Below are 21,693 nucleotides of genomic sequence, written 5' to 3'. Positions count from 1 at the left end.
GGGGATACAACCCTAGTACTAGTATTGCTGGATCAAAGGTATGCTACATTTAGGACTTTGGGCATAGAGTTCCAAATTGTTCTCTAGAATGCACCTGTTCACCACTCTACCAACAGTGCATTAATGTCCCCATTTTTGCATATCTCCTCCAACATTGTTATTTTCCTTTTCCCCACATTTGCCAATCTCATAGGTATCTCACATTTGTTTTAATTTGCATTTCTCTAATAAATAGTGATTTAGAGCATTTTTTATAAGACTATAGATAACTTTGATTTTGATTTCTTCTGGAAACTGCCAGTTCATATCCTTTGACCATTTATCAATTGGGGAATGGCTCTTATTTTTATAAATTTGGCTCAGTTCCCTATATATTTGAGAAATGAAGCCTTTATCGGGGAAACTTGTTGTAAATTCTGCGCGCCCCCCCCCAGTTTCCTGTTTTCTATATAATTTTGACTATTAATTTTGTGCAAAACCATTTTAATTTCATGTAGTTAGATTGGACAGGTACATTTTTCCATGATCCTCTAATTGTATTATTACCCTTTATGCCTTATCTTGGTATATGGTGTGAGATGTTGGTCTATGCGTAGTTTCTGTCAAACTACTTTACAGTTTTCCCAGCAATTTTTGTCATATGTTGAGTTCTTAACCCCTAAAGCTTGGATCATTGGATTTATCATATACTAGATTTATCATATACTACTATACCATTATTATGGTCATTTACTGTTATACATTCATTTCAACAAAAATATTTGATGTGCCATTTTTCATGCTATCCTTTTGGACAGCAAGAAGACAGGCTAGAAGAATTCAGGAGTTGGGAACCTGCGGCCTTGAGGCCACATGTGGCATAGTGTGGCCTTTTGGCTGAGTCCAAGTTTTATAGAACAAATCCTTATATTAATTCTGAGAAAGTTCTGTGAATTTTGGATGCAGAGGGTTGCACTTGAGGACCTAGAAGGTTACATGTGGCCTCAAGGCTACAGATTCCCCACCTCTGGGGATGGGGCTTGGAACTGTTTGAATAATTAGACCAAGAAAGTAGTTACTAATGGAGAAGAGAGGTCTTCAGTGAAATTACTCAGGAATCATGTACTTAACATTTTTATCAGTGATTTGGATGAAGGTATGTGTGGCATGTTTATCAAATTTGCAGATAACACACTGGAAGACAAAATGAGGTTCCCAAATACCCAAGGAATGGACCAAATTTAACAAGATGAAATTTAATAGTCTTTCCTTTGGGTTAAAAAAAAATCAAGTTCACCAGTACACGGATGGAGGAGGTATGGCTGGACAACAGAACTGCAGAGAATCACAGATTTGAGAAGGACCTTAGAAGCCAGCTAGTCCTGCCTAGACCTGAACAATATACCTCTTTGACATACCAGTCAGTTATGACCATAATTCTTTCTTGAAGATTTCTATTGAGAGGGATCATACTATCTCCTGAGGCAACTCATTCTACTTTTGGATAATTATAATAATTAGAATTTTTTTCTTATATTAAAGCTATATCTGTGTTTCTGTCTTGCACCTGTTTCTTATTCAATGAGATTAAGCATTATGTCATATTTCCTTTTCTCCATTCACATAGGCACCTTCTTAGTTGATTATCTCTCACTTGTATTAAGGTAGTGTCCTCCTGTCTCTCTGCTTTTGAGTCTCCTTATTCCAGTGTATACTCCATACAACTGCCCCACAGTGATTTTTTCTTAAGTATACATCTGACCTGTGTCATTCCTTATTCAGTAAACTCCACTGGTTCCCAACTGCTTCTAAGATAAGATCTAATTTTTTACGTATCTGGCATTTAAAGCCCCTCACAACTTCATCCTAGTCTATTTCTAATCTTATACATTTACTCCCATTCCCGCACTCTACAATCCAATCAAACTAGCATTGTCTGTTCTTCACACATGGCACATCACTCTCCTTTTCACTGGCTATCCCCCATGCCTGTGATGCTCTCTTTGCCTCTACTTCCTGGCTTCCTTCATGACAGCTCATATCCCACATCCTGGAAGAGGCCTTTCCAGTATCCCATTGCTAGTATCTTTCCTCTTAGATTACTTTCCATTTACTTTCATGTGTCTTCTTTGCATGTTCTTTCCCCTATTAGAATGTGAGCTTCCTAGAATTTAATAATTAACACTTGATGATTGATTCTCATGGGGCATGATCTTTAAGACCTTCACCACTCTGCTTAAAAACTGCTTTGGATGTTCTCCAGTTTATCTTTTTATGTTGTTCCTAAAAGTGGTGCTTAAAACTTGCACACATTACTCTAAATGTGTTTTAACTAGAGCAGCTTACATCTGAACTAAGACCTCTAGTGTTCTTCAATTTTCAGTTATGTCTGACTTCATGACCCTATTTGGGGTTTTCCTGGCAAAGATACTGGAGTGATTTGCCATTTCCTTCTCCAGCTCATTTTACAGATGAAGAAACTGAGGCAAACAAGATTAAGCCCAGAGTTGCACAGCTAGTGTCTGAGGTCAGATGAAGACGTATTTTCTGACTTTAGGACCAGCATTCCATCCACTGTACCACCTAGTCACCTGCAAGACCTCTAGTACTGGATACTATTCATCTGTCAATGAAATAAGCAAGAATTAGCATCACTGGTGGCTAAATCACACTGTTGACCCAGTTTTGTTTTTTTTAAATGAACTCATGTCTTTCCCATCTGTGACATGCATTTGAGAAAGATCGGGGGTTTTAATTGACTACAAATTCAATATAAGTCAACAGTGTGACTTGGTGTAAGCTAGGCTAAGGACTATCTTTTGCTTTTCCTTGCATCCCTAGTGCTTAGCACAGCACCTATAAGAAACAGAGTAAGAACTTAATGAATGTTTACTGACTGGTAGTTAAGAGAGCTAATGTAATCAAAGGCTGAATTAAGAATGGCAGTATCTAGTAAGAATCAGAATCTAATCAGACTACTACAGATACAGTATTGTTTTAATTTCTGGACACCACATTCTAGAAAGACATTGATAACCCTAAGAATATTCAGTGGATGGCAAGTGAGCTGGCAAAGGTCCTTAAGTTTCCACCATGTAAAAATCATCTGAAAAACTGGGGATGTTTAACTTATCAACCCCTAGGCTCTCCTGCCTTCTGTGGCAAAATTCCTTGAAATAACTTTCAATGGATGCATCCACTTCTCTCATCCTTAACTCTACAATTTGGCTCCTGACCTCATCATTTCAGCCAAAATTTCTCTCTCCAACTTTACCAATGACCTTTTAATTGCCAATTCCAATGACCTTTTCTCAACAGTCAACCTTTTTGACCTCTCTGCAGTCAGCAACATAGTTTATCACCCTCGTTTCCTTGATATTTTCTTCTCTAGGCTTTTGGGACACGATTCTGTCCTGCTTTTCTTCCTACAATACCACGACTCTTGTCTCCTTTGCTGGGTCTTCGTTCAGGTCATGCCTGCTAACCATAGGCATCTTAACAACTCTCTCCTTTTCTTCCTCTTTACTATTTCACCTGGTGCTCTCATCAGCTCCCATAGATCCAAAGATTGTCTCTATACTAATTATTTTCAGATCTAACCTCTCTGCTGACCTTCAGTCTTGCATCTCCAACAGCCTCTTTAACGTGTCTTGAACAAGATTTCCTATTGATATCTCAAACTCCAAAACTGAACTCATAATCTTTCCCCTCAAACTTCCCTATTTCTGTCAAGGGTACCACTATCCACCCAGGCCCCCAGGCTTACAATCCAGGAGTCATCCTTCACTTCTCATTCTCTCATCCCATATATCCAATTTGTTGACAAAGCCTGTTGATTTTATTTTTGTAACATCTCTCAAATATGTTCTTTTCTCTGATACTGCCACTACTGTGATGCAGGCCCTCATCTCACTTGTCTCTCCACCCCAGTGTATCCATTTAGCCACCAAAATGTTTTTCCTAGAGCCATAGGTTCCACCATGATACATACCTCCCCCTCTCCCCCGCAATAAACTCCAGTGGCTCCCTATCACTTCCAGGATCAATTACAAAATCCTCTGGTATTCAAAACCTTTCATAACCCCGAGTACCTCCCCCATCTTTTCAGTCTCCTTATACTTTAATACCACCCCCCCCCACTCCATTGCCCCATCTTTTTCTTTCATTTTAAAAAATATATTTTATTTTGTTATTTCCCAATTATATGTAAAAAATTTAACATTCATTTTTTTAAATTTTGAGTTAATGCTCTTCATCTCCCCATCTTCTGACTCCAGGTATTTTCACTGGTTTTCTCTCATTCAGAGACTCTCCCTCCTTTTCTCTGCTTCCCAGCTAAAGTCCTGTCTTCTATTGTAAACCTATTCCAATCCCTCTTAATTCTACTACTTTCCCTCAATCAACACTAATTAAACACCTTTTAGGTGCCAGACCATTATACTAAAGCTGGGGATAACAAAAGGAGATAAAAGATAGTCCCTGCCCTTAAGGAGTTTACAATCTAATAGAAAGTTCTGTTGATTGTTGTGGTGGTTCAGTCCTTTAGGTTTCAGCTGTGTCCTACTCTTTGTGACCTCATTTGTGGCTTTCTTGACAAAGATGCTGGAGTGGTTTTGCCGTTTCCTTCTCAAGCTCATTTTACAGATGAAGAAACTGAGGCAAACAGGGTTAAGTGACTTGCCCAGGGTCACACAACTAATAAGTTTCTGAGGCTGGATTTGAGCTCATGCAGATGAGTCTAACTGACTTCAGGCCCTATACTCTATACCCTGCACCACCTACTTACCCTCCTCGGTGGTTTATTTCCTAATTATCACATATATAGCTTGTTCGTATATGGCTGTTTGTTGTTTCTCTCATTAGAAGTGAGTACCTTGAGGCTAGAGACTATCTTTTGCTTTTTTTTCCATCCCTAGTGCTTAGCACAGCACTGGGCACAAAGTAGGGACTTAATAAATGTCTGAGACTTGGGGGTAAGAAGCACCTGATATTGCTGAGGTGCTCTCTGGTAGATGGGATTACATTTGTTTTGCTCTTCCTCGAAAGACTTAGCTAGAAGAAATGAGAAGTTAAAGAGAGGTTTGATGTAAGGAGAAGCTTGCTAATAATTATAGCTGCCCCAAAGTGAAATGCTTTGCTTCAGAAGGTGGTTCATGAAGAACCAGCTGGATTTGAACTCAGGAAGACTCCAGGACAAGCACTCTCCACAGTACCAGAGGACTCATCTACAATTATAGTGGAAGAAGAATAGTTGAAGGGGGAAAGGCTATATCAGAAAGAATGGAATGGAATAAGTAGCAAGTGTTAAAACTGTAACAGTAGCAATGAAAGTTAAGAATGGATGAGACTACTTTTGGGATAGAATCAATAAAAGGGTGCTGTGAGGAAAAGACAGGAGTTCTTGGCAGGGTCACCTTTTACTAGGTAGCCTTGCCCAGGGAAGGAATGGAGATGAATTCCTTTCCTCATTTTATCTTTAATAAATGAAGTGTTAAAAAAAGTATTAAAAAGCCTAGAGGAAGGCTTCCAGCACCAGTTAGCTCCCTTATGGGAATGCCTATGGAAGTCCAAGGTCGCTAGGTGGATCAGTGGAGACAGTGCTTGGGCCTGGAGTCAGGAAGACCCGGGTTCAAATTTGACCTTGGACACTTACTAGCTGTGTGACCCTGGGCAAGTCACACAGCCTCTGTCTGCCAGAGAAAGAAATGGCAAACCACTCCAGCATCTTTGCCAAGAAAACCCCATGGTCTGCAGACAGGAGTCGTCTGAGGGGACTGAATGACTAAACAATGACAACAACATGGAATTCCAGCGACAAGAACTGCACCATATGAGTTGGTATGGGTTTCAATCTGGAGACAGTACCTACATCCAAATCCAAGTCGATTGTGGCAAAGTGAAAACGCCGCTGGATTTGTAGAAGCTAGATTTGAATGTGGATCCTGGCTTTGCCACTTACTACCCATGTGGCCTGGAAAAACACATTTTTAATCTCTTTGAGCGTGCTTCCTCATCTTTAAAAGGAGTAAGTTAGATGGCCAGTAAGCTTCTCGAAGGCAGGGCCAGTTTTTATTTAGTCTCTGTATCTCCACGTTCTGACACAGGGCTCCCTATACAGTAGGCGTCTATCAAGTCAGTTTTAAACATCTAACCTACAAGATACAAATCCAAGTGTCTGCTGTCTGGCTTGCTCCATTGTATGCTAGTTTCTTAAAAGTAAGACTAGCCAAGGGGAGGACAAATGCCGTGGCCCCCTTGGGCTTTAATGGGGTCTTGTCCTCCCACTCAGCGCCGTTTTCTCTCCGAGTACCAGGATCTAAAGCTCCCTCCCATCGCCCTCCATATCTTGGGAGGCCGGTCATGCCTTCTCATCAGGCCAGGGCTTCCCCAGGGTAGGGCCCATGTCCCTCCCGTATCGATCGCCCAGGGATCCCCAAAGACCCGGGCCCTGCCGCCTCCTTCCCACTGGGGATAGAAGGCCTGAAGGCAGCATCCCATCCCCCACCAGGATAGGAGCCGGCCCCCCGAGGGCCTGAGTTGCTCCTTCCTCCCGAGTTCCCCTCGCCAGGTCTACAAAAGGCCCAGTAGGAGGCAGCGGCCTGGCCGAGCACAAGAATAGCCCAGCTACCACGGCGGGAGGGGATTGGCCACGCCCCAGTGGGCAAGGGCCTGGCTCGGGGGCCGAAGTAAGCTCCATCCGGGAGCCCCCGGCTTGTGTCGCGAGGGCACCCCGCGTCGAAGCAACTCCGGGCTCCCCCAGAGCTCGGCGCGCTTCTTCAGCTTCGACTCTTACGGTGGGAAGAACACGCGAGGGGGCAAAGGGGACCCCGGTTTTGGGGGAGACCAGCGTACGGCGGCTGCCTGGGGACCAAAAAGTCTCTGAGGGAAAGTTGCAGCCTGAAGCGATTTTTTGACCCCCGACACTTAATAGGCAGCAGAAGACCCGGATGTGTCTGGGGCTGGCTGAGGTACCCATTAACGCGCCCCCGCTAGACCATCCCCCTTTTCCACTTCTTACTGGACAATATGTACATCAATCACCCCTAACTTAGCCACTTACTGGCCGAGGGAGGGATCGAGTTCGGACATCCTATCGTCCATTGGTGTGCTCGAGAAGAGGGGGGCAGGACGTTGGGTGCAGGGAGACCAATGGGCGTCGTGGCGTGTGGAGGAGGCGGGGTCGGAGCGCTTGGCAGCTGCCCAATCAGCGTCCTTGTTTGTGTGGTGCCGCCGCCGCCGCCGCCGGTGCCGCCGCCGCTGTCCCTGTCTGTACCGCAGTGTCTGCTCCGCCCGCCAGCCCGCCCCGGCCCGGCTCGGCCCGGCCCGCCCTCTCTTCTCCCCTTCCCCTCTCCCTGGCCCCGAAAGCGGGGGCCTGGGGTCCATACTGCCACCGCCTTTTCCTTTTTCGCCGCCTCCGTTGCCGCTTGAGGAGACGGACCGAGCCGGGAGTTCCGCCGCCACCGCCAGGTAAGGAGCCGCGGCCTAGGCCAGCCCGCCCGGGGGCGGTGAAGAGGGAGGGGAGGGAGGAGAGGGAGGAAGGGAGGGAGGGAAGCGGAGGAGGGGGAGGGGTAAAGGATAGGTGGATGAGCTGGGGGGAGGGGAAGCGGCCTCGAGCCGACGCCCGACCGCGCGCCCCCGCCTCGCGCCCCCTTTCTCCCACCTCACCTCTGCCTAGCTCCCCCAGTCTCCCGGCCTCGCACCCCCGCTTCCTCGAGCTCCCTCGCCCCACCCCCCCTCTCCGCGCGCCCCCGTCTTTCACTTCATTCCCGCGCGTCCCCGGGCTCGCGCCCCCTCATTCCTTCTCCTCTTACTCCCCCTCCCCCCAACCTCGCGCCCCGTCTCTCCCTCCCCCCTCCCCTGCTTCCCTCGGCGCCTCACGCCCGCCGCTCTCTTCCCCCTTTCCTGCCTCGCGCAGCCCCATTTTCAAAAAACCTACCTAACCCCAGTTTTTCCCTGGGGAAAGAGGGGGCACCCCTCCTTTCGGTAGTGTGTGTATGCCGGGTGGATGGAACCGGTAAGGCGCTTTTGAGGGTGGGGGTCACCGCGAATGGTTTATCTTTGCATTTAGGCGAGGGGTTTTTGATCAGAAGAGGCCTCTGCGACCCTTTATTCATCTCTCTCACCCCCACCCCACCCCAAGCTAAGAGATAATCTGTTTCTTCTATGCCAACTAGGCCACCTTTCTGTATAGTAACCCAGGCCCAGGCACTGTGGGTCTCCACCCTTCCCATTCTCTTGCCGTCTCTCCCCCCATAAAAAGGCAGCCTGGATCTTTATGGTACTTTTTCTTTACCCGTTCTTATTTACATATATATCATGTCATTGTGCACCCCTGGATGAGCATAGGTACCTTCTCCTGTCTTAGCGTGGGGCAGCTCTCCTTTTCCTGGAGGTACTGTAGCTTTTTGATCTCCCTCAAATACCAACTTCTCTCTAACCACAAGATGTCAGCTCTTAGGACTGGCACTGAGGTGAGGATGGAGGCGTTGATGGTGGGTGGCATGTGGAGGCTAGCTGAGCCATCCGATTTTTCCTCTGCTGTCATCTCTGGGGAACCAGACAGCCTCCTGAAAACTGGCATCCTGTCTTCCAGTAGAGATTTAGTTTCTTTTTCTCTGAGGGATCATGAATAGTTGTGGAACAACCTGAAACAGAGGAGAAGACCAGTGTCTTGAGGGGGAAATGTACAGGAGGGATCTGTAATTGTTGGAGAAAAGTTGTAACACCAGTGCACCAGTGTGTTGAGGGAGGAGTGGGGGGGGCTGATGACTTTGTTGATGCTAACTAATTGCAAATGACTTCTAATAAATTTTGACAGAAACAGTGTTTGTATAAGGGGATTGTAGTTAACTTACTTGGAAGTTTGCTCTCGACTTTGCTGATATATTTGATGCTATGAATCCAGAACTTTTTCTAAGGCTTGATATTTATTTGATTTCTTCTTCCTGGTGCTGAACTTGGTCTATCATACTGAGGGAGATCATTGCTTGAAACTAGTACTTCAGTCATCTCAGAGTTGAAAAAGAAGCTGTTTCTGGAGGTGTGCCCCAGAGTTACATTTGAAATAGTTTTTTTTTTCCCTGTTGTGTGAACCCAGGCTACTATTGCTGCCTAAGCATCATTTTAGGTGTCACTCAATCAATAACATTTAATAAGCACTTAATATGTTCTAGGACTACACTAAACTTTGGATAGGCCTTCCTTGGACTTTCATTGTGAGTAGCGTGTTTTTGGAAATATTAAATAGGGACTCTTTAGAATAGAGGAATGGGGTATAGGTGTGTGTCAAGACTTACTATTCAGTGGTAATGATAGTACTGGTGATGTCATCTGTTAAAATGTAAGCATCTTGAGGACAGGGACTATTTTTGCCATTCTTTGTATCCCTAGCTTATTAAGTGCTTTATAGATGCTTGTTGACTGCCTGCCTGCCTGCCTGGGGACAGGTGCTGAAGCACAGGGATCAGAAGGCTGCCCCTGTGAGCTCAGTGACCCAGTTCCAAAGGAGGGAGGTGAGGTTGATGGACCTTTGCCCTGCTCCAGACCTCTCCTGAAAACCCAGTCTGTAAGGAGAGAGTGACTCAAAGCTGACAACAGCATCCATCTTCATGACACTGTGGTTTATGTGTGGTGTGTGTTAACTTCCTGTTCCGAGCCAGACTGAATAAAATCTACATTCGAATACTTGCTTGGGAACAATGTTAATCAGACTCTTTGACCAATGATTTCGACTAAAGTCTGTACTCAAGGTTCCATTTTGCATAGGACCATGGTTGGGGGATGGGGGTGGGGGGGGGTGCAGCAGAGAGGTGTGGGGAATTTGCTCTTCTGAACTTCTCAGTCTTAAATCACACTTGGAAGCCTGTGTGCTTTTTTCCCCTTCTTTTTGGCAAAGTTCCCAACATTTTTTGCCAGCGGATGGGCTGGGCCTCCAGGTTGGATTTTGGTTCAGGAACAGCAGGGGTTGGTGTGGTGGTCTTAATAGTGTCAAATACTAGGGCTGCTAGGTTCATCTTTGATTTTTGGGGGCTGAGGGGAAGTGGCCATCAGAGCAGTAATATTCCAGATGTACACCAGAGAGTTTTGTTTCAATTTACTGATATCCCCTCCCCCCAGCTAGAGGTATATATGTAGGGGAGCAGCAGCTGCGTTGTCCTGATTTTCTAGACTCTGAAGCAAATTCCACGTTAGCCATCCCTGTTGGGAGTCATACTGACAAGCAGCACCCCTTGCTCTCAGGCTCAGAAAGCTCTTGTTGCTTTGACTCATTGAGAAAAGCCAAACCAACTTTGGTTGATTATATCAGCCACTGGAGAAATGTGGAGACTTTGAGCCATAACTGGGACTGAGGAGATTTTTTTTTTCCAGGCCCCTTGCAAGTACTTAAAGCTCTACATCATTCCATATCAAAGCACAATAGCCAAACGTTTTCTGAGACGGTTTGGAGGGAAAGGAAAAAAATGAGACACACACCCAGATTGACTATAAATCTAGTCCCAGAGTAAAGCTGTCCACCTCTTACTCGGGAAAAATCCAACCTATCAGACAATGCCACACGAAGTTGCAGTTCCCCAGCTTTGACTAAGCCTGGGAAAAGATGCATAAGGAAGTTTTGCCCCTGTCTGCAAGAACTGGCTTTTGCAGGGAAAACATCTGTGGATTTTATCATGAGACAGTTCTTCAGACTTTGATTTCGCTCTCAGTTTATTCTCTGTGATATTTTCATGGGTTTTGCTATTGGGTTGTAATGACTTCTAAAATCAATGGAGCAAGTAGTTTGGTCAAGGGGATAATGAGCTGCAAAAGAATCAGGTGTGCTTCTAGAATTGGTATCATCTCCTCTTTCTCTTTTCTTTGCCTTCCATTCCTATCATAAAAATATTCCCATTTAGCCTGGATTCATCTGGTAGGAGACTTGAGGGACACTGTGTGTGTGTGTGTGTGTGTGTGTGTGTGTGTGTGTGTGTCTGTGCCTGTGTGTGTGTGTCTGTGTCTGTGTCTGTGTGTGTGTGTTTTTCATCTTTCTAAGATCTATTTCCTGGTGCTGTCCCAAAAATATCCTGATCCTTTCCTTCCCACTCCTGCCCCCACCCCCAAAAAATAATTTTCTAATTCCTATCATTATTCTACTCTTTTTCACCTGTTAGCTTATCAGAAGTTTCCAATTTAGTATACCTTAGAGGACTCTTTTAAATTGAGTCAACATTACATGATTTAATGCTTTTAAGGAGTTGAATCCGAAAATCTGAAATCCTGAGGAAACTTGGTAACTATGGAAGCTTCTGTAACATTAGGCAAGCAGTAACTGAGGAGACCATGAAAGCAAAGGGTTAGCACTATCTTCCTAACCCATTTCTTTCCTTTTCTTCAGGCTTTTCTGATTGGTCAGTAGCTAGAACGCCATAGATTTTTGATTCTGTTTGGGTAACTATTGGATAGTCTACCTCTGACTAGGTTGCTTGACAACAAGGCTTTTAGCCTAACCAAAACTTTAAAGAGAGAGACAGAGACAGAGACAGAGACAGAGAGAGAGAGAAAGTAGAACTTCTAGTCTCCAAGGAAATGTGCTAAAATTGCCTCTGGATTTAGGTTAGATATTAGGATTATTTAAGATATATTGGGTTGGAATATATTACCTAGGGAGGTTGTAGGAACTCTTGAACAGGACATATTTAGGAAGAAGATAGCTGGCTATTTTTTAGTGGATTTATATGCAGCTTATGGTGGAAATGTAGAGAGACTGACTTAGTATATAATTTTCCAGTCTGGCATATTGAGATATGTTAGTGTGCCTTGATGAATTCTCCTTCATCTTTGGCATTAAACTGAACTTTTTCCTCAAATCTGACCATGGCTTCTGTTCTGCATAACTGATCAAATAATTTAATGCCTTTTATGTGCTATGTGCTAGTGATACAAAGACAAAAGTGAAACAGTCCCTGCCTTTAAGGACCTTACATTCTATTGGAAGAGATGACATAAACATAATTAAGCATATACAAAATATATACAAAATAAAAGTAGAAGGCATTTTGGAGAGGAGGAAAGATACTAGCAGTTGAGGTGATGAGAAAAGGTTTCACATGGAAGATAGCACTTGATTTGAGTTTTGAAGGAATCTAAGATTTCTAAGAAACAAGGGTAAGAAGGAAGTGCATTTCTAGGTATAAGGGACAGAGAGTCCATTCAAGGGAATGGAGACCAGGGATGGCTTAGGAAAATAATGAAGCGGGGTGGAGAAATTGGGAGTATTGTTTTGGATGAACACTAGGTTTTGGAGGAATGAGGCAGAGAGAGATGATAATAGGTTATGATCAGGTAAAGGATTTCAGAGTTCTTGATTGTAAAAATAGAATACTTGTGGATGTTTGTGAGATCAAGACCATGACCATCCTAATTTCTGGTGGAGGTGGTGGAGTAGAGGAGCATAGGTAAGTAAGGTTCCTGTTACCTTCTTTTCGGTTCTCTCTTCTTTCTCTTTTCGCTTAATTTCTCCCTTCATCATAGCTATGGGCAGTCTTTTTAAGGGCCTACCCTACCTATACTTATTTTGCTCAGTAGGTGTGCGATTCCCTGATTATCTATTGAATATATCATGCCATGATATGAAAAACGTAATGAAATGACAATCTAACAGACCCCTTGAAGACACATCAAGTTGCAGAATACTATAATTTTACTTCTTGTTCAGGCTAGATTCTTAGATGATCTAAGTTGAAGGAACTGGCAGCTTTTTGCAGGTTGGTTTTCTAGAGTACCTTGTATATTAGTGTTGAGGCAGTTACCCATCTTTAGAAGCTGTTTTGGACCTGGAGCTGCCATTTTGCCCCATGTATTTTTTGAGGGCATGTGGAGCAGCTTGGCCTCCATTCTCCACGAGTTCCCAGAGGGCCAGCTGTAATTGAGCTTCTGCCCCACCTTCCTGCATCTAACACATTGGAGCCAGAGAGTAAGGTTTCAACTTTGTGAGTGAACTTAGGAGTCTGGGCCAGGAACAACAAACCCTTCATTTCCGGAGACATGTTAGTGGCCCACTGTGATGACCAAGGGTTACACTGTCCATCCGTTATTCTATCCCTTTAGGCAGACAGATCTGGGAATTAAGTGGGGGGGGGGGAGGGGGGGAGGAAGACTTTGGTTTTAATTTTAAAATCCAATATAATTGTAAATAGAATAATCTATTATTAGTTCACAGATCTGATTCTAGGGTTCTTTTAAAGTTCTACTTTTCACTTACTGTTTGTCCGTCTCAGTTTCCAGAGTTACTTTACCTACCTACCTACATCACCAAGGGAGTTCTATAAAGAGGCACTGTAAGCTTTTCTGCTGTGGGGTAGAATGTAGACCTTGGGCACAATTTTCTAACTATCTTGTTATTTCTGTGGCTATATTGCTGTGTGAATTAGAAGAAATTAAAAACCCTGTCGTTTTGTTACTGTCCCTGCCAAATGGTAGGAATTTCCTGGGATAGTAAGGCCACTTAGTCTCATGACAGTTTTATGTGGGTAGGGTGACTCCTTGTGTATTAACTGATGTTTTTTGGTGTAATTCTTCGATCACTATAATTCAGATAACGGAGTATGACATAATCATCAGGATAGTGTATTTGAGACTTCATTAGAAGTTTCATTTTTAGAAGGTATTTTTAAAAAATATTACTGATTTCCTCATTGAACCAAGGGCCCGGTCCCATTTCTTTTCACTATATCAGATGGAAACTAAAATATGCGCCTCAAATCTTACTGAGATTCAGTCCTTAGTTTCATTCATCTGTGAGATCACCATTCCACTGCTCCTGTGGGGAGAAAAAAAATGCCAGCTATTAAGATGGCTTGTATATATGACGTTGACACAGATAATCTGAAGACTTCAGGGAGTATTGGTGAACTAGATAAAGGTCCTGTAGAAATGCGTCCAGTAAGCATAAATGGTTGAGTACAAATAGTAAAGATAAATCTCTAAAAGCTTTGAATGAGTCGTTCAACATTTATTAAACACCTACTATGGGCCAAGGGTTGGTAATATCAAACAGTGAATCCTCCTTCTTTTCACAAAGCAAGTGCTGAGGAATTTTGGAGAGGGAGAAACCTTAAGTCACATGGGGCTGAGAACTAGGGCATTTGGGGCATTCATTGTTTCTATACTAGGTTAGTTCTCCCATCTTTGCTGGCTTTCTGAATATCTTGCCATATTCACACTAGAGGATAAAATGCATTAGTTAAGTCAATCAACAAGCATTTGTTAAACAAGTACTATGTGCCAGGCACTGTGCTAGGCTCTGGAGATGCAAAGAAAAGCAAAAAACAGTCCCTGCTTTTAGAGTTTATAATCTAATGGGGGAGATTATGCAAAGGACTATGTATAACCAAGATATATACTGCAGGGAAGGCCCTTGATTAAGGAGGACAAGGAAAGGCTTCTTGGCAGAAGGTGGAACTTTTGCTAAGATTTGAAGGAAACCAGGGAAGCTTTTTAGAAAGTACCAGGGTTGCAATAGAAAATAAAGGACAAAGATGTGCAGTGAAATGTGAAGTCTGTGCTCAATATAGTTTGGAATCTTTAAAAGAGGGGTAAGGCAGAAAGGGTATACTCTGTAGCATTCCCAGGTTAGATGAGGATGGACATTAGGAAAGGAGGAGAAGGGAGAGATGAGAGGAGGAAGGAAGGAGAGGGAGGAGAGAAAAGAGAGGATGGAAGTGAGTGATGGACCTATATTTGTGGGCTTTGGGGCTTGTCACCTCTGGGTAAGTTAGGATGTCCCTATTTTTCACTGAAACCTTTTAAAATAGAGGCTGTGAAAATGATAGCATCATAGAATTGGAAAGGAACCTTAAAGGTCACTTAATCCAGCCTCTTATCACTGTGGGAATCTACAGCTTAATAATAGTTCTTCACTTTTATATAACCCTTTAAGGTTTGCAAAAGATTTTGTATATCATCTTATTGGGTCTTCACAACAACCCCATGGGATAAGTGCTGCTATTATCCCTTTTTTACAGCTGAGGAAACTGAAACTTACAGGGGTTAAGTGATTTGCGCAGCTAATAAGTGTCTGAGGGGGAATTTGAACGTATCCCATTCCAACTTCAAGTTCTGTGCTGTCTGCTACCCTGACAGTTGATTATTCAGTCTTTGCTTAAACATCTATAGTGATGGGTAGCTTACCACTTTATGAGGTAATCAGTTCCATTTTTGTAAGCTCATATTGTTAGATCTTTATTGTAATGAAATCTACTTTCATTGGAATGGGATCTTATATATACTTTGCAGTTTGAGACAACTGAAGCCTAATAATTATGCTTTTTTTCTCCCCCAGTTCTTTGAGCCACATTTTCTGTGGACTTTGAAGTAATATAATCAGAAGCATCTTGGCACTTAGAAAATTTTTTAAGGTAGTAGTTTCTTTAGTTATAGGATCTATGATCCTTCCTTGGGAAAGAAAAATGAATTTGTGGTGATACATTGCAGGTTAAAATTTCTTTAGCTTACTGTTGGTGAATTGTTTGGGGCACTGAGAGATTAATAGCTAATGTTTATATAGCACTTTAAGGACAACTTTGGGAGGTAGGTGATATTTTTATTATTATTAATATTAATCACCTTCATCTTATAAGATGAGAAAATTGAAGTTGACCAAGGTTAAGTGACTTACACAATTATTAAGTGTTTAGGACAAGATTTGAACTCGGGTCTTCTTTGACACCCCAAGTTTTGAGTTCTAGCCACTGTGTGGCCTGACTGTTTGTTGAGAATACTGTAGAAAGAGGAGATAAAGGTTCTTAGAAGAGATTGTCAGGTTAGGCCCAGGGTCACACAGCCACTATACTTGAGAGGCAGACTTGAACCCAGATTGTCTTGAGTCTAAGACCAGTTTCTGTATGGTTTTGAGTGTCCACTCGTGACTGTCATGGTGCCACATTATGCCTTTCTTCTTCTAGAGTTTAAAATCTTCCATTGACCATCCAGGTTTATGGTTGCAGAGTTTTTAAACTTAACTTGAGAAATCTAATTATATATTTAGTGAAAGTTTCTCATAATTTCACTTCTGACATATCATATGCCCTGATGGACTTTCTTAGAGAATCTGGGGCTCTCTTTTTCTCTAGGGTACTGAAAACAATATCTCCTTTCTGCCCTAGAGTTGTTCAGTCTAGGAAACTATCAGCCATTCTCTGCAATGTGGAAAACTTGAATGGCTTCTCATCCTTTCCTAGTTGGCAGATTTCTTTTTTGAGTCACTATAATATAGTAGAAAGTGTATAGGACTGGAAATTAAAACAAAAGTTTGAATCTTGATTCTGCTACTAACTTATCTGTGTGCCCTTGGAAAAATCACTTAATTTAGTAGAACTCAGTTTACACATTTGTAAAATGAGACAGTTGGAACCGGTGACTAAAGTTCCTTTCTAAATACTAACTTTCAGTGGATGAATGAGGCCAGTTAAATCCACAGGCAAACTGAAATGGCTTGGCCAGGACTGGTTAGTTCATTTTGGAATCCCTTTGTGTCCAGAAGATTAAAGTAGGCCCTAAACTAAGAATTTTAACAAAGATTGGTCTTAACTTTGACTTGATAAACCAAGATTCTTTTGCCCTGACTGCCTATCTTCTGTGGGCAGTGTCATTTACTTCATGGAATCACTGTCATCATCAGTAAACATTTACTGAGCACCTGTTGTATGCAGTACTGTGGTAATGTCAAGTGAGAGCTAAACCTTGAAAAAGTCCATAGCCTAAATGCTGAAGATAAGATACTAACAGATAAATAAAACTGTAACAGATAGAACCTAGTAAATAGCACTTCTCAGATGCTTTTACACTGTCCTAATATGGAGCAAAGGTGAAGTTTTAATAAATAGATTAGTGTTATATATTAGACTTAAACTTTTCTCAAACTGGAGTCTAAATACCTGTTTAGCAACTTTTCCAGCTTAAGTAGGTGAACTCTCCTCTCTGACCTCTTTAAAAGCACTCTCACCCTTACATAATCAAATTCTATGACTTTCAGCGATTTGTGAAAGCCTGGGTTCTAATAAATGTAGAAGGAATATTTTATAGCTATGAGGAATAACTTTCTGATTCTTATGTGCAAGTTCCTAGCTGGATGACACTTTTTCCTTTTAACTCAAAGTTGAAGGATTATGCTTTTTCATTGAGTTAATATGTCAGTATTCATGTCTAGATTGGTCACAGCTGATGGAACAGTAAGTTGGACCCAGCATTGAATGGGGGAAGACTGAGGATTAGAATGCGTTTGAGAAATTGTGTACTCTCTTTAATAATGCTTAGCTCCTCCTTGACATGAAAATCCACATTTTGAAAAATACTAATTGGTTCATCTGGCCCTAGATAAATGGTTACAAGTTTTATAATATTGCAGTCTCCAAAGACTGAAAATTGCAGGTGACTGAGAGAGTAATTTACTTTTGAACAAGAAGTGATATAAAGGGATATCGTTAAGGAAGAGAACGATTGGGAAAAAGATGGGCCAGTCTTGTAAGATATAAGGAAAATAGATGGGACAACCTGAGTGCAGTGCTATCACCAGGAAATTTAAAAATTGTAGAGGAATGCCTTCAATTAGATAGACCTTTTGTAGAACATCTATAGAAAACATAGAAAATAATCACACAAGATGGGAAGAAATGGATAGATTTTGATCTGCGACAGAAGAAGGTATACCTATATCAAAAAAACTAGAGATTGCTTGAAATATTGAAGTGGTCCTGAAATCCATCACTTACAGTCTGTAGTGCTACTTCTGGATTTGATGTTCTAGGTGGACTGGAATTTGACGTTGAAGTTGAAGGGAGAGAGATATAGCTTTCTGGTAATGGTTTCTGAGATAAAACAACTTTATTCAAACCTGAAATTGAAAAACTCAGATGACAGGTGATCAGATTTGCCTAACTTTAGATAGTCTATTTATTGATTTCATATATCATCTTTATATTTCCTTTCTAGAAAGGGAATTACTAGAATGTCAATTGGCAAGTAGTCAGTATATCTGTAGCCAGGTTATTGGGAAGAGAGTATGAGGCATCTAAAAGTCTTTATTTTAAAAATTTCCTTTCAAATAATTGATCTAACCAGTCAGTTCTTTGATTCTTGAATTTGAATCTTGGTGTAAACGGAATTCAACAGCTTTAGGAGTAAGGAGCATCTGAATTCAGATTAAGCATCTACCTATGTGCTAGGCACTGTGGATTCAAAGACCAAAAAAGTCCCAACCCGAAGTGGTTCTTGACCTCAGGGAGCTTATATTTCATTGAGGGAAAACTTAACAACAGAAAAATACAAATTCAGTGATTTAGAGGGATGTGGAGAGTCCCAGCAATTGGAGATGGTGGTCAGGGAAGGCCTTGTATGAGAGGGGGCACTTTAAGTTGAGCCTTTTTTTAAAAAAAACTTTGGATGTCTTTTGTCTGTTATATCATCATGGTGCTTATCCCCAGGGTTCTTTTCCCTCATCCTCTCTTTCCCTCTCTTGCAGAAAATCATCCCATATAACAAGTAATATTTTTTTAAGAGAAAAAAAAAACTAGCACAAGTCATCCGTACATTGAAATTCAAGTCTGAAAACGTGCAATGTGTAGCTCCCTGTGGCCTTCCCACTTCCATAAAGGGAGAAGTTGGGGGTAACTTCTCATATTTCTTAAAGTCATGCTTGCTCTTAGTCATTTTGCTATATTTACTAAACTGAATTTTCAAAGGGGCTAAAAATTCCAAGGAGATAGGTTTGAGGAAAAAGCATCTAGTGACTTAAATGGACACTAGTTAGTTAGTTAGTTGCAGTTTTAGAAAGCAAGAGAGAAATAAAAATCCCTGGGATGTAATCTGCTGTCTGCTTTCCTGTCACTGAATGAAGTAGCAACTTTATTAGGAAATAAGAAGGGAGATACTTCCCAAAGAACCATAAAAATGATGACAGATATATATTTTAAATTACAAAAATGACTTTGCTTCAGTTTGAACAATAATTCATTATTGTATTAAATAGGATTAGGACTGGATTGGCAATTTCATCAGCATATTTACCTCCCAAGTAAGGAAATTTCCTCTCCCAGTGGAGGTTGGCATCATCTCTACAATGTATAGTCTTTAGGAGTTGTCTGGAGTATTGAGAAGTTAAGGTGCTTACCCAGGATCCCACAGACAGTATTTGCCAGAGGTAGAACTTGAACTCATATCATCCTAACATTAAGGCTTCTTGTCTGGCCAGTTATGCTTTTTTTTTTTTTAATAATATTACATAGCCAGTAATGTTTCATTTTTTTGCCTTAAGTTTATTTGTTTGCCAAGTCAGATGCCAACTTTTTTTTTTTTGTAGTCTCACAGATCTTTTCAGAATTTGATAATCTGAGCTAATGATGAGAGAAAGCAAAAGGTAGGAAAATTGACTAACATTCCATATTGTATTCAGGTCTTTTAGAAATTATTTTCTTCCTATTGTTGAAAATCATTGAGATCCCAGTGGCCTAGGAGCTAGATACTACTTGCTCTGTAATAGGGGAGAAGACTGAGTTTCAGATTTAGGGAACAGGGCCTACAGACTTTGTCAGAGGGTTTTTCCTTCTGTTGAGCTCCTACTTCAAGGTTTTTTTTTCTTCTTCCCATTCCCTTTATATGTTTTTACTGTGGTGGAAGAATAAAGATGATTTGTTTTAAATACTGAAATTTTTCACTGGTGGGTTTTCATTTATGCCCAAGGACAGCAACATTTACTGTTTTGAATCAAATGAAATTAACTTAAGATTTCGTTCTGACCCTTAAGGAGCTAGGCATTTGTAAAGAGGGGATAGATAAAAGCAAAGTTGAGTTGTTCCTTCTTTTGAAATTATGGTAGCATTGGGTAGCTTTTACAGTCACAGAAATTTGGATCTGAGAAGCACCTTAGAGATCATGTAGTCCACCCAGGTACTTTTTTTTACAGATGACACAGCTGATGTGCTTTGTGGCAGTTTAGGAAGGTATCCCCCACATCCCATCTTCCCCATCTGGGCTTTTGGTGCTTCATTGCAACATTGCCACCATTTTATTGGTGTTCAGATTTGACTCTTCTGAATACTGTGTGTCATTTTGCTTCATAGTCAAGAAAACTTTGTCCTTCTGTGCTTCTTATCAGCTCTCTAAAGCTTTGGGTTACTTTAGTATTTCTTTCTGTAGATTGGTCAAAAGATTTGCTACAGTGATGCCCTTTATCTTCATGACTAGTTGACACAGATTTTTGAAAATGAAGAGGATTGAGAAATAATGACTACACCATCAAATCATGTCTGGTAACCTGAAATAAGACCTGTGCTGAGTAAGGAAACTACAAATGTTGAGAAGATTGTGATTAAAAACCATTTACAAATTTCAGGGTTCTGGTGTTTGTGATAAAAATTTTTTGCTCACGTTTTCTTGCCTCATTTTGACTTAGTAAAACATGGCTATTAAATGTGTGTGAAAGGAAGAGGGCTAAGTCTCTTTCCCACTTCCTTTAGTTGACATTTTTCCCAGCATGCCCTGTTGATGCTTACTTTTCAGTGGTAAATTATGGTTAAGCTTAGTATTAGTTTGTTGAGTAATCAGAGGAAGATACAGAACCAGGGATGAGAGAGGACCAACCTCAGTTTAATCTGCAAATAGATTTTAGTTGTAGTTTAATGAAAATTCTAGCTGGTCAAGTAAAATGTTATTTGGTTTGTATTTGTTACAAGCTAGAGATAGTCACCTTCAAGCTGTGTTTTTGAAAGGAAATTTTAGCTGAAGGAAAATCAGTCAACCAGATTCTGATTTTCAGGGGAATTTCAAAATTGTTGCTCAGTAAATAGTCCCTTGTCAAAGAAATCCAAATCTAACTCATTCTCTCCCTTCCCCCTCCCTTATGTGAATTACTGTTTAACTTGCTTTTTCCTGATTCTAATTTAATCTTGGAGACTTGACAATTAAATACCTACTAGAGCAGTGTGATTCCAAAATGGCAATTTAATAGCTTATTGTTTCTTACTTCGAAACAGTTTTGAACAAGCTAGTAGCTATATGGAGAAATGTGGTATTTATATATGCAAAAATACACTGTTAGTGAAGTATCTTCTGATTTGAATTCAAGGGCATCTATGTCAGCAGTCTTTCTTGAATTCTATGATGAGGCCTAGACTTAAACAGTAGAGATTTGTGTCTATTATGGTGCTGTTGCCATTGTTTAAAAGATACAAATACTGGGTTACTTTACAAGGAAAGCTTTTTTATGTGTGGGGGGTGGGGGGGAGTAGAGGAGGCTGGGCCAGTGATTTCACAAGAGGCAAGGAATTTTTGATATAGAAACTTCTATCAGTTTAAGTGGTGATTGCTCTGTGCCCAAGGTAGTCAGAGGTTGTAGTATCTTGCCTAAGGTCACATGTGTCAGATATCCAGACTTCAAACCAGGTCTACCTGATTCCAACATGGGCTGTAGTCCAGTCTCCTCATTTAATAGATGAGGAAACTAAGGCTAAGAAAAGTTGGAACTTGCCAAGTTAGTTAATGATTTGTTAAGTGTTTATTGTGGACTAGGCACTGTTCTAAGCACAAGGGATACAAAGAAAGTTAAAAACTGCCCCTGCCTTCAAGGAATTGACATTCTAATTGGGGAGACAACATGTAAACAACTATGTACAAACAAGATATATCCAGGGTACATTGGAGGTCATCTCAGAGAGAAGGTACTAGTAGTGAGGAGGAACCAGGAAA

At 41.4% G+C, this 21,693-nt stretch overlaps 2 protein-coding genes across 5 annotated transcripts in view; one reads left to right on the top strand and one right to left on the bottom strand.

Moving 5' to 3' along the window:
• Positions 1-6,026: 6,026 nt before the first annotated feature.
• LOC140523088 (uncharacterized) lies at positions 6,027-8,524 on the bottom strand. Its single transcript, XM_072638148.1, has 3 exons — positions 8,330-8,524; positions 7,040-7,628; positions 6,027-6,840 (listed from the first exon to the last, which is right to left on the bottom strand). Exons 1-3 carry the CDS (start codon positions 8,522-8,524, stop codon positions 6,338-6,340), a joined length of 1,287 nt encoding a protein of 428 aa, XP_072494249.1. The 3' UTR covers positions 6,027-6,337.
• The window catches only part of GATAD2B (GATA zinc finger domain containing 2B), a 91,346-nt gene continuing 76,963 nt past the window's right edge, over positions 7,311-21,693 (top strand). For 2 of the 4 annotated variants that reach the window (XM_072647049.1, XM_072647051.1), the window contains exon 1: positions 7,311-7,446. The gene's annotated coding sequence lies outside the window, so the exon portion shown is untranslated. The remainder of the gene's footprint in view (positions 7,447-21,693) is intronic. The other 2 variants (XM_072647050.1, XM_072647052.1) reach the window with 1 other exon arrangement.

The sequence above is a fragment of the Notamacropus eugenii genome, chromosome 2 (assembly GCF_028372415.1).
Source record: "Notamacropus eugenii isolate mMacEug1 chromosome 2, mMacEug1.pri_v2, whole genome shotgun sequence".
Taxonomy (NCBI): Eukaryota; Metazoa; Chordata; class Mammalia; order Diprotodontia; family Macropodidae; genus Notamacropus; species Notamacropus eugenii.
This window is presented reverse-complemented; position numbering and strand designations above follow the sequence as displayed.

Bases quoted from the DNA above. Each gene is read 5' to 3' on its own strand.
- LOC140523088 (XM_072638148.1), bottom strand. From the start codon at position 8,524: ATGACAGCAGAGGAAAAATCGGATGGCTCAGCTAGCCTCCACATGCCA. The intron at 7,629-8,329 runs GTACCTATGCTC...GGTGGGAGAAAG, and splicing joins CCACGCTAAGACAGGAGAAG to GGGGCGCGAGGCGGGGGCGC. The intron at 6,841-7,039 runs GTAAGTGGCTAA...TTTGGTCCCCAG, and splicing joins CTCGATCCCTCCCTCGGCCA to GCAGCCGCCGTACGCTGGTC.